Here is a 13,818-nt window from a genome sequence, read left to right on the forward strand (position 1 = left end):
CATGTTTGGGATCTGACTCTCATTACATGTTGTCAGGTGTTTGGGGCCTAAGACAAAAACTCAGAGAATGATTAACCTTCTCGCTTCCCCCTTCAAGCGGGAACAGAGCTGCTTTGGCTTATTCAGAGGCAAAATATGGAACATGAGTAAATGGTGCCTCACAGAAAAACAGCAGAGATGGAGTGTTTCTAAAATGGAGCCCCTTCAACTTCCCTACTTCATTGCTATGATATTCATGTTTTTTTCAATTTAAGAGCCAAGGGACTCTTTATTGGTGTAATATGATTAATGGACTAAAACTTGATTAGATCTGGGGGTGCCTGGGTGGCAGTCAGTTGAGCGTCAGACTCTTGATATCAGCTCAGGTCTTGATCTCAGGAGTTCAAGCCCCACTTTGTGCTCCACACTGGGTATGGTGCCTACTTAAAAAAAAAAAACAAAAAAAAAAAACTTGATTAGATCTGTTTCAGAGAAATTGTGAAGAGAGCATTAGGAAGGAGAAAAGAGAGGATAATAAAGATGTCAGAGTAAAGAAAAAAGGAAAATACTATAAGGCAGCTGTGGAAAATTGAAAGAGAAATAAAGTGACAGAAAATTAGGGAAAATAGGGATCCTAAAGATATTGGAAAATGAAACATTCCTTTAGAAGTCATTGAAATACCATTTAAGTCTCTGTATGGATACACACACACACGTGTATACATACACATACACATATACACACATACATATGTGTGCGTATGTATCTCTGTCTTAAAAGATTTAACTATTGTTGATATTATGTGATTTTTTAAAAAGATTTTATTTATTTATTTTTGAGACAGAGAGCATGAGTGTGCTAGTGGGTAGAGGGGCAGAGGGAGAGAGAATCTCCACCAGACCAGCAAACTCCCTGCTGAGCAGAGCCCAACATGGGGCTCAATCTCATGACCCTGAGATCACGACCTGAGCAGAAATCAAGAGTCAGATGCCCAGCCAACTGAGCCACCCAGGCACCCCATATTATGTGATTTTTTTTTTTGAAACACAAGAGATAAGTGTGATTTTTAAATAATTTTTTGTGCCAGCAAAATTATCTTCTGGTTCTATGAATTACGGTAAGATTTTATTGATGGTCATTACTGCAGAACATGTTTGAGGGTAGCATCAGAATCCTGCATCCTTTCTGAAAGAAATCTCTTTTGCAGTTTGAGATGTGCCATCCCGTGGTGTAATGGGAACGCTACTATGCAAAAGAGCCATATTATGATTTCTATTACATTTAGAGTGTTAAGATGTGCTTTGTGAATATGTACTCGAGTGCAGGCCTCTCTTTCCAATCACTTTGAGTACCGAGTAATCTTTGGTAATATTCCTTATAGATGCTAAGCAGCTTGAAGTCCCAAATGACAGAACCAGGGGAAATCCCATAATTCATTAAAGGAATTGAATAGTAAAAATAAAATTGTTCAAAGTATGCATGTAAATTTCTGTCCTGCAGAGCTCAGACAAGTATCAGTTTGCCCTTAAATTTCATGCAGTCAGCCTTAAGAGTCTCAAAATGTGTTTTACTCCATAATGAATAAAATACAGTTTTGCCTGGTTAGATATAAAATTAGTGGTCACTGAACATTAGCATTGAAAACCCGCAAGTACAGCTGTTCTATTTAAAGAAACACTCATTACTATTTTTCTGTAACTGCCACAAGCTTTGGAACAGAAAAATGTTGCATTGTAACAGTACATACTGCCTTCAGAAGGAAACTGAAAGGGTTTAATGTCATTACCCCAGCAATTAGACTTACCAAAATGTGACTGTGTTATGAAATATTCACCCTACGTTCCCTAAAGACGTGACGAGAACTACAGGAGATCCTTAAATATGTCAGGAGTTACAGTGTTACTTCTAAATTATTTTGAAAATAGCTATAAACCAAAAAGATTGAATTTGTCTAGTGGCCATACCTCTGGAAGAATTGATTTAAGAAGCTGAGAACATTTATCTGATGGTGTAAACTAGTCAGAACCGACCCAAGGGGTTATAAGTACAATATTAAGTTGAAGAAAAAGACCGAAAATCTCCATTACTGACGAAAACAACATCCAAACCCAGAAATAAAATATAAAATCAGTAGTGATTGTCCAAATCAAGGACGTGACCAGGATTGCATGAGAAGGATCCCTTCTGTACTTTGCTCAATTCTGAGAGAAAAGAACTAGGGTGCTATGAATAGTGGGGGCTTCTTTATGTTATTTTGGTGCTTTTGTGTCTAGTACATGTTTTCTAATAAACTTCTTTATATTTCATCGTTGTTAGATATTAGTATTTCTGACCTAGGGTTTATAAACGTATAACTGGCTACACTTTACCCCTCCCTCCCTCCCTCTCAATTTTATTTTCAAGGAGCAGCAATTCTGCTTTAAATAAAAAATTTGGCTACTATAACCCCTCCGTAGCTAACAGAAAATTTTTACTTGTCCTTTGCAACTCCATCTTTAAAATATGTTATACAGAAAAAGTAACTGATAATATTAATTGTTCAAAAAGTATAATTCACTTCTAAATGGCAAGAAAAACAGCAAAAGGAGTAATAGGTCATGGCTAATACAAAAGCCTTTGGTAAGTATTTTGGTTCTTTAGTAAGTAGGCTTGAACTTAGAAGGGTTTTTTTTGTTTTTTGGTTTTTTTTAGTTTGAAAATTGTAGCTTATATTTTAAAGATCTCTTACGTAGACAGAGAGATCAGTGTAACTTCATTTTCAAAATATACTCTGCCCTCCGCCATGCATCATTTATCCTGTTTGTCCTTTAATATTTGTTGGCCATACATAACAGCTTAGTTAAGTGGGCAGTACCAAATCTAAAATTAAGAGGTAGGCATCATAGTGTTAATGGACACTAAAATCTATGGCACACTCCAGATGCCTTCATAAAGAATACTCCCTAGGGTGCCTGGGTGGCTCAGTTGGTTAAGTGACTGCCTTCTGCTCAGGTCATGATCCCGGGGTCCTGGGATCGAGTCCCATATCGGGCTCCCCCTGCTCTGCGGGGAGCCTGCTTCTCCCTCTGCCTCTGCCTGCCACTCACCCTGCTTGTGTGCGCTGTCTATCTCTCTGTCAAATAAATAAATAAAATCTTTAAAAAAAAAAAAAAAAGAATACTCCCTAGCACTTTACATATGTTAATTAACTTCTAAAGATCCTGAAGTCAGAGAAACTAGAATTACATAATTAAATTTCTAATTATGGGTAAGTTTGGGCTATCTGTTATCCAAAATTTAACTATCACTTAAAAATAACAATTTTTTTTCCAAATGATTTTTATTTATTTATTTTTTTAAAGATTTTGTTTATTTATTTGAGAGAGAGAGAGAAAGAGAGAGCATGAGAGGGGCAGAGGGACAAGCATACTCCCTGCTGAGCTCAGGTCATGAAATCATGGCCTGAGCCAAAGTCAGACACTTAATCCACCCAACGACCCAGGTGCCCCTGAAATGACTTTTATTTTTTATTTATTTATATTTTTAAAAGATTTTTTTTTTAAAGATTTTATTTATTTATTTGACAGAGAGATAGTGAGAGCAGGAACACAAGCAGGGGGAGTGGGAGAGGGAGAAGCGGGCTTCCTGCCGAGCAGGGAGCCTGATGTGGGACTCGATCCCAGGACCCTGGGATCATGACCTGAGCCGAAGGCAGATGCTTAACGACTGAGCCACCCAGGCGCCCCGATTTTTAAAAGATTTTTATTTATTATCTGAGAGAGAGCGTGCACAGAGGGAGAGTGAGAGGCAGAAGCTGATTCTCTGATGAGCAGGCCCAGGACCCTGAGATCATGACCTGAGCCCAAGGCAGAAGCTTAACCGATTGAACCACCCAGGTGCCCTGTCCCCCAAATGATTTTTAAATGTTTATCAAAGGAATCCATGAAAAAAAGATTTCATATGTTACATTTCCAATAGACATTAGAAGTATTACTATACTTATAACGAAACACAGAAATATTTAGCCCTACCCCTCCTTCCAGTACACACACACACACACACACACGCATGCACATATTCCTCATCTTTGAGCATTTCTACAAGCCTGTTTTATCTTTTTCTTATGGGATTTATTTCCATATTTTTAAATATGTCCTTATTCTGCAGTTTTATATATTATTTTGGCTTTCTATTTGCAAGACGATGATTTGGCCCACTTATATCCCCTTTCCCACATTCTCACCTCCACTCCCCTTCTATCTGTCCTTCAGTGTATTGACTTTAGAAACATTGGTTATATTAAGATTCAGAATGAGTTATTATAACCATGTAATTATGGACTGAGCTTAGTGTTATGCTATTACGATGGCATTTCTTTTCTGGCACTTATTTGTTCTTCTTTGAGTTAGTAATAAACCTATTTTTTTTTTCTTTTATGTGTGTTTGTCTACATCCGTCATGAGTTCTTGAAACCTCTAATGGAAGGTTCGAAATCCTCTAAATTCTACTTAGCTATTAAGTCCCCCCCACCTTGCTACAGCCTTCCTGGAGGCCTCAGACCTCCTGCCAATCTGACTGGGCTAGTTTAGATCTACTCCAGAAGCTCATGCTGATATTTATTTCCCCTTTTCTCTCATGCTGGATTCTGTTTCCTGCACCATGCCTTTGTTTCTGTCTTGGTTAAGTCCTGTGTCAGAAGAGTGTCTCTCTCCTGCCTTCTCTTTGACTGGCGCCTAGAGCAAATAAGGGCAAAATGCATATATTCTTTCTGAAACTTAATTGATACTTTGGCTGGTTATAAAATTCTAGTTTACAAAAGCATTTCTCAGGATATTTAAATCACCACTCTAAAATCATTCAGCTTCTGCTTTGGCTCTTAGAAGTCTACTGGGCTTCTGACTCCTATGTGGTCAGTTTTCTCTCTCTTTTTTTTTTCTCTTTCCAGTTTTAGTACTGTATCTTTATTCCAGTGTTTGAAATGTTTCAATACTATGCCTTGGCTTGGCACTTTTTTTCATTTTACTGGCTGGACCCTTGGTGAGCAATTATAATCTAAAAACTCTCTATCTAAATAATTCAGGGAGTTATCCTCTCCCATCTTTTTTATTCAGTTTATATGTCAAACATGTATTTGTTAATTTGATGTTAAACCTCCCAGGTCTTTCTTTTCTTTCATTCTTCCTTATTTATAATATTCTGTTCTTGTTTCATGGATAGCTTAAATTCTCTTGCATTTTAGGATTTTACTAACCCTTTTTTTTCAAATAAAATTTTCTTGTGATGTTTCCTGCTTTTATTTCTTCTGACTTCCTCCCCACACCCTTCCCTACGTTGTTCTATCTTTTACACTGGAGGCTTTCTTCAAATGGCAAGTGATCTATTGTTGTTCATACAAAAAAAAACTATCGGAATCTCTGTGTCAATTGATGGCTTTCATGGTAGGGTAATCCAACTGGGAAGTCGCCATTTCATTGGAGATGAGTACAGAGGGTGGGGCTGGTGATGCTGATTTTCAGTTATTAGAGGAGAGATTATAGGTGGTAGCCTGAATGTAGTTGAGATACTGGGAGAAAAAGCTATGAGAGAAGAGAACCAACTCTTAGAAATATCCAAGTTTTGTTGAAAACCTGTGGCCTTCATGTAAGAATTCCAAATATAAGTCATCATTAAAATCAAGATTTTTGAGAGTAATATAGTTCTTTTAAATAATACTTACTTATAGACTTTAGAACAGCAAATTATTTTTTATCCATTACCTCATTTAACAAACATCTATTGAACACCTCCTATGTGCAAGGCCCTGTTCAAATATTTAATAAAGTAGTAAGATGAATAGACATGTGCCCTGCTCCCAGGGGAACTTTTGCATCACGTTATGAGCAATAGCATGAAACTTTGCCTCTAAAATATGGTGAGAGAAGCATTTTCCCCTCCGAAAACACTTACCTATGTTTGTCTTTGCCTCACAGGATGGTTTCTCTCAGACAAAGAAAATTCTTGGCAAAAAAAGAAATTAATGCAGCCAGGCTTAATTTAATCACATTCACACAGACTGATCATTATCATCCAGTCTGTTTTGGAAGGGCACAATAATTCACATTCAATGGCTATCATAACCCCGTCCCCTCATGCATGCCCAGTTAAATAAAAAGAGACATACTAAGGCTAGCCATCTGACTTTCCGATTTAATAGACACCATAGGGTGGCGAGTACTTCGGGGTCAGCTAAAGTTAAAGATAAGGTTTACAAGCACTGGGTAGCTCTACTGTCCTTTTATTGCATAGCTTTGGTTATATTGGACTTAAAGGACTTAAAGGACTCTACCTACATAATTATTGCTGCAACACCGCTTTCCGAATGTCAAACAAAGTTTATTTTAAAAATTGTTAAGATGATCCTAGTTATAGCTGTCATGACACAGCCATTGCCAATTTTATAGCCATAGTCAAAGACTGCCTATAGTTGAGAAAAGAAATTTGTTCACTGGGGATTTAATTTCCTTCTTTGTCACATGTAAATAAGAAACTTAAGAGATATTATGCAACCGCATTTCAGACTTACTGTATTTTGTATGAAAGTGAACATTTTGTTTTCTGAACATTATTGGCATAACTATAGTGAGACTTGGCATTTGATTTTATTGCAGCCACACACAGAGTTGCGTTTTCCAGAATGCCAATTTGAAACTAAATTGACCTGACTACTTGAAAGCTGTACTTTACATAGTACCACGCTGCTAAATAACACTACTGTCTCAAGAGAGATTAACCTTGTAAGCAAGTTATGCAGGTGATTCCAATCCATTTAATCTCACATTTAAAAAAAATGTTAATTGTATTGGCAAAGACATTGCCTCCGATCACTCCATGGCTATGTAATTAGGGATCAGGGCATTCGGAGGGACTCTAATTGATAAGCAGTCAGAAAACAACCCTTGAGATTTCTCCCCCTGATTTTCAATATGTGATCAGACATAAGGTGATAACATGGAAAAATCAGTGACCTTATTTTACATGCCTCAAAATTAAGTTTGCTTATGATTTAGTGGTTCAAGATGTTTTCATATAAATTTATTTTAATTGCACAAAGCTTCATGGAGTACAAACTCCATGGGCATTAGTGGGTATCGAATGTGATTACTCATCAACTTACTCTCTAATCCTTCTAACTTTACATTTATTTGCAGATGATTTTGACACAAAATGGTAAACCCCAAGACCTTTCCTTGTAATTTTTGCAATTTGTGTCTGAAAGAGGCATGGCTTTATGTTAGCTCATGATAATAGTGGCGAAGCCTTCAAAAATGTGTTTTCTACCTGGACAAATTCTTTATCTTTAATATTCATGTTTCTGGTTCTCAGATTTTCTGGGAATAAAGTCTAGTTATGGAAACTGGAAAATAATTCTTACAAAAGACGTATTTCCATTTAAATAACTGATAGGCACACCTACAGTTTTTAACAAAGTGTTTTTTTGTAGGTGGTTAAAATTGAGGTAGAAGGTGATTTTAGTATAATTAGCAGAAAACAATTAGAATAATGAATAATATAATTTAGAGATAATTATTGTAATGGGTGCTATGGAAATCCCCAGAATAATACTTTAAAAGTTATGACCAAACTCTAATGTATTAGTAAATGTCAATGTCACTTTGTTGGAAGGTACAACCAAAGATACTCAAGTATAAAACCCATCTTGATGTGCCCTATATATGTGCACGTGACTTTTATCTGGCTTGTTCTTTGCATTGTCTTTTCTTTTTTCTTTCCTATCAATTGAATTACATTTTCCATCATGAGCCAATGTTAGGCTTCCAAAAATTCTATACCACATACTCTCCTGTGGTTATCTAGTTGCTAGGCAGCTAGACTCTGCTTGAGGGCAGAAGGGAATAGTGAAAGTTCATTGCGAAGTTGTCCACTCCTGCTGAGTTCATCAGAACAACAGCGGGGGAGCCTATATCTTCCTTATTCTTGAAATTATAAATTAGGTTCTTCCACGTGTCTCCATACAAAACAGTAGGGCTTAGAACACATATGATAGCCAAAAAACCCTCAAGGATCCTATGGTGTCCCAGGATGAAGAGACAACTTTGCTTTTAGTAACTTTGGCTTTGTAACGAGTCTAATGTAAAGTTTACCCTTTGGATTAATTACATTCATATGTTGCAATTTTGTGACAGGTAACATGTTAAAGGAAGCATACAAAAACTTGGCCTGAAAATATTCATGTGTGTTTTAATGGAACTAGTCTCACATACTGTTATACAATTTACTTTGTAGTTAGCATCATGCCATGAAAATTTTCCATGTTAGATAGATGATAGACCGACAGAGGTAACTTTATCATTCCCATGACTTACTAGTTTTGCAGTGTATGAGTCTGCCACAATTTTTCCTAAAAGCACCCATTTTCCAATACTGCCAGTCTTGCTGCAATGATCCTATGTAATTCTTTTTTTTTTGTTGCAATTATTAATTATCAAAATTATTATTCTGTTCTCCAATACTCTCACACTTTCTTTTTTTTCTTATTGATCATTAATGTTGGCATGTCCATCTTATTCCTGATTTTAGTAGGCATGATTTTAGCATATTACTTTTAAAAAGAAGTTTTGCATTTAATTAATTTTTTTTTCATTTTGGAAATACTTTATTTTTTTTAATTTTTTATTGTTACGTTAATCACCATACATTACATCATTAGTTTTAGATGTAGTGTTCCATGATTCATTGTTTGTGCATAACAGCCAGTGCTCCATGCAGAACGTGCCCTCTTTAATACCCATCAACAGGCTAACCCATCCTCCCAGCCCCCTCCCCTCTAGAACCCTCAGTTTGTTTTTCAGAGTCCATCGTCTCTCATGGTTCGTCTCCCCCTCCGATTTCCCCCCCTTCATTCTTCCCCTCCTGCTATCTTCTTCTTCTTTTTTTTCTTAACATATATTGCATTATCTGTTTCAGAGGTACAGATCTGTGATTCAACAGTCTTGCACAATTCACAGCGCTCACCATAGCACATACCCTCCCCAGTGTCTATCACCCAGCCACCCCATCCCTCTCACCCCCCACCAATCCACAACCCTCAGTTTGTTTCCTGAGATTAAGAATTCCTCATATCATTGAGGTCATATGATACATGTCTTTCTCTGATTGACTTATTTCGCTCAGCATAATACCCCCCAGTTCCATCCACGTCGTTGCAAATGGCAAGATCTCATTCCTTTTGATGGCTGCATAATATTCCATTGTATATATATACCACATCTTCTTTATCCATTCATCTGTCAATGGACATGTTGGCTCGTATCTTCATGTTTAAGAAGTTGTTTTCGGTTCCTTTTTTATTCATTTTTTTTTAAATCCAAGAGCTTTTCTATATCTACAGATATGATCATGTTTTTTTTTTCTTTTCCCTTATATTATGTAAATAGCCTCCTTTATCTTCTTAATTAGGAATGCATTTAACTTCACGTAACAGAAACCTGACCACTATGGTATAAGCATAAGGTGCTCATTTTTCTCATATCTACCATTTTTTTGTGATGAAAGGGTGTACACACACATCCACACACACCCTATATCCATACTTTACCTGCCAATCTGTTCCAGTTTGCTAAATAGAAATAAGGATCTTTCTAAACTTTTCTTCTTCAACCTCCACATCTGATTGATCACTCAGTTCTGATATCTCTTCATTCTGTCCCCTTTTCTTTTCTTTTTAATTTTATTATGTTAATCACCATACATTACATCATTAGTTTTTGATGTAATGTTCCATGATTCATTGTTTGCGTATAAGACCCAGTGCTCCATGCAGAACGTGCCCTCTTTAATACCCATCACCAGGCTAACCCATCCCCCCCACCCCCCTCCCCTCTAGAACCTTCAGTTTGTTTCTCAGAGTCCATCGTCTCTCATGGTTTGTTCCCCCCTCCAATTTCCCTTTTCCATATCCAGAGAACCACTGTATCAGTCGAAGCTGAAATAATTTCTTACAAAAACCATTTGACCTAATTCACTGCTTCATGTTTCTCTTCTAGCTCATCTTTCACAGATCTGCCAACACAGTCTTTTCCACATGTTATTAAAAATGTTGCTTCTTTATTTAAAATTCTTCAGGTGCTCTCTTTCACTCTCAGGGCAGAACTCATATTCCTAGACATGGCCTGTAAGGCCCTTCATGGTCTTGCCATTCCCTATCTGACTAGCTTCATCTCCTACCACTTTTCTGATGAAGCCAAGCTGCTGGCTGTTCGCCAGCTACCAAGCTCAAAGCCTGACTTAGGAAAAGCTGTGTTAACGTGTGCGAAATGAATGAGCGATAGAGGGAATGACTTCTCTCTATACACTAGGTTGTAGCACAACACCCCCATTAAAATCCAAGTGGGCAGCAAGAGTCTACTGACAGATGATTTCTCAATCTCAAGCCATATTAGCAGTGGCTTAGCTCTCTTTTAACTTCGGGTTATCGCAGCTTTTAGATGAATTGGATGAACGTCCCCAAGTGATTGGAAAGAAAAAGTTAATCCTGCTTTCTGTGCTAATGATTCATTTGTGCTATTAGCATTCCAAGCACTCATACAGAGATATTGTACTGATCCTGTTACCTATTTGATGCCAGAAACAATGGCTCAATATCAACCAGCCAGTGCTAAAACAGTTGTTTGGAGTACATAGTATCCAGAGTTCAAAAGGATAATACTACATCGGGGCACCTGTGTGGTTCAGTCGGTTGAGGAATCGACTCTTGATTTTGTCTCAGGTCATGATCTGTGGGATCGAGCCCCAGTTCAGTCTCCATGCTCAGTGTGGAGTCTGCTTGTCCCTCTCCTCTGCTCCTCCCCCACTTGTGCTCTCCTCTCTCTCTCCCTCTCAAATAAATAAATACAATCTTAAAAAAAAAGGATAATACTAAATCATTCCATCCAACATGCAGATTTATTCTGCTGTCTTTGGAGGAGGGGGCACTTAGCTGCTAATTGATTCTGACTACCTAAAATCTTTAGGAGCAAACTTTTTTTTTCCGCTCCAAGTTTTTATGGATTATTTCTAAATTCTGCATTAAAAAAGCTCTCCATGAAAAGTTCTATTTGCCTGTTTTACAGCTTGGGATTTTGAGGTCTCAGAGTGCAGATACGTAAGCATATGCAGGTTGCTAGTTTAGAGAAAATTTTGATCCATACTGTCAACTTCACTGTGGAGGGATGGAGTTGTCTTCCTTCTGAATCTGCCAATGATTGTTGACTTTACTGCAATACAAAATGTCTCTTGCAACTCACACATTTATTTTATAAATATAGATCTCTATTTAGACAATAAAATTATATACTTCCATCCTATACTTTTAATATATGCTATTTGAAGTGATAAAGGTTTCTAGCTAAATATGTTTCAGTTTTGCACCACTTGTTTGACATTTTTGAATTGGATTTGAAACTAAAGTCTTAAGTGACTAAATATGGCCATATGGCCAGATAAATTGTGTCAATTCCCAGTGGATTTCATCTTTCTTTTCCCTGACTTCTCTTTCTACCTCAGTGAGTAGCACTATTGGACTGCCTATGATTTGAAGACATGTGCTAATAAAAACTTAAATGGTAATGTTTCCATTATTAAAAAAGGGAAGAAACTAGACAAGAAGTTAAAGTGCTTAGAGATTTGTAAAACAACTGTTTGTTTTATATTTCTCTGAGATGGTAAGATTTTTACGGACAGGGATTGATTGTTTCCTAGCGTTATGTAGAGGGGTGCTGAAATGGAGAGTAAGGAGGATAGGTGCAAAGTAACAACAAAAATAAAGGGTGGGAAAATGAAAGCAGAATACTAGAGAAATAAACATAAAAGTTAAGTAAAAAAAATTCTGGAACACTAAGAAGATAATTGGAAGTGGCCCTAGAAAATTATATATGACACTAAATAGTTTACAATAATTAAAAATAACAGTGTTTTTTACTTAAGAAAAAAAAAATCAGATTGACAGCTTTTTTATTTAAGAAAAAATAAATCAGAGAGGGAGCTGTCCATACATGAAGTGAAAACATTCATGGAAGTATTGGGTCCTCGTGAAATGATAGCTTATGTGGGAAAATTTAGGTAACACTGATATGTGAGAGCACAACTTTTTTGTTTCTCTCGCATTATTTTTTTCTTTTTTTTAGATTTTATTTTAACTCCAATTAACGCTAACATTCTTGATGGACAATTAGAATTAGTTTCCTTTTTGGTATTTTCCATCGGTCTCAACTTCTAATTCTCCCGCTCAGCCATTGTGATAGATTAAATTAATCATTTTTACCTCTTTCCTTCTTTCTGTGGAATTCAGTCTTCAGATTTTTTATGACAGGATTTACATGATTTAGCTCAGGAATTCATTGAAAAATCAATTTAGTATTTTCCAAAAGATTGTATAGTGTTATATACAAACCATAGGTAACTTCTGTATTCCAAAATATTTTATTTTATTCAATTACATTGGATTCATAAGGTCTTATCAAGACATAGTTGAGATACGGAGTTACGTTCTTTTCTATAACATACTTAAAACATGCACAACATTCATTTCATTTTACCATTGTTGCTTTTTTTTTTCTTCCTAAGAACGACCCACATTTCTCAGGAGGCCAATTAACCAGGTGGTGCTGGAGGAAGAAGCTGTAGAATTTCGTTGTCAGGTCCAGGGAGATCCTCAACCAACTGTGCGGTGGAAAAAGGATGATGCAGACTTGCCAAGAGGAAGGTAAGAACATCATATGGGTGGAAAATTGTTAGATAATCATTGAATAATTAGAAAAAAAGACATCCCGATTGTACCACCAAACACTCTTATATCTCAGTGTATTATTTCCAAACATATGATTTTTACATATGCAAGCCACGTAGCTGCTGTTAAATATACTGAAGTCCTCCAGGCTTTTAAGGTCACTCTTTCATGGAATTTTCACATAAATGCCGATCCTCCACTCCATCTACTATCCCCAACTATCAAAGATGCCTGAGGTGGCCCCTTCCAGGTCAGCCATTCTGCTCGTGGTGAACTCTGACTACCTAGCCCAATTGCCTCTAACTACTGCTCTGTTGTGTGATACTTCCCCGCACACTGGATACTGTCTGCCTTGCTTGGTTGTCCAGAGCATCACTAAGCAAAGGCTGCTGCACATAGCTGACTCTAAGGTCTGGAGTAAAGCAGAAGTTTCGTGCAACACAAGGCGGAAAAAGCAGCAAATACTTGACATCACTATCCAGACAGGGAATATGTCACTTAGGGACCGTCTGTCACTTTCTCAGTCTCGATCTCTTCATGGAGATCTTTTCCTCCATCACTTTTCTAGTCTTCCTATCACCAAACCCCCAAACCCAGTCAGTCAACTCTCTAGGGGAAGTCCAAAAATGCTTGTCATTCTTTTATAAGAATATTTTTTTTTGTTGTCTAAATCTTTCTAAGACCTTGCCCTTTATGACCAAATGAATCATTCAAGTGTTTTGTTTTTTTTCTATATAATGAGCAAGTCTAGCTTTTTTAAAAAGATTTTATTTATTTAAGACATACACAGAGAGAGAGAGAGAACATGAGCAGGGGGGAGGGACAGAAGCAGGCTCCCCACCGAGTAGGGAGCCCAACACGGGGCTCTTGATCCCAGGACTCTGGGATCTAAGATTTGTTTTGTCTTCCTCCTAGTCTTACCTTCTGAAACTATACCATCACACCTACTACAATCATCGTCTGCGTAAGATTTCACATTTTGCCTTTTTTGTAATTTTTCTTTAAAAAAAGAAAGAAAGAAATTAGGTTTCATTCAACTGAAATTATACATGCTTTCACAGATATCAGTTGCCTTTTATCTGCTCTCACTAGCAAC

The 13,818-nt window shown here is 37.0% G+C and overlaps 1 protein-coding gene across 3 annotated transcripts in view; it reads left to right on the forward strand.

Moving 5' to 3' along the window:
• Positions 1 to 13,818, forward strand: part of ROBO2 (roundabout guidance receptor 2) — a 589,127-nt gene that overhangs the window by 415,795 nt on the left and 159,514 nt on the right. For all 3 annotated transcript variants that reach the window (XM_064580151.1, XM_045902670.3, XM_045902671.3), the window contains exon 5: positions 12,560 to 12,698. In XM_064580151.1, the coding sequence (XP_064436221.1) occupies positions 12,560 to 12,698 (139 nt within the window). The remainder of the gene's footprint in view (positions 1 to 12,559; positions 12,699 to 13,818) is intronic.

The sequence above is a fragment of the Mirounga angustirostris genome, unplaced genomic scaffold (assembly GCF_029215605.1).
Source record: "Mirounga angustirostris isolate CCGP_5_RB_7025 unplaced genomic scaffold, mMirAng1.0.hap1 SCAF_1, whole genome shotgun sequence".
Lineage (NCBI taxonomy): Eukaryota > Metazoa > Chordata > Mammalia > Carnivora > Phocidae > Mirounga > Mirounga angustirostris.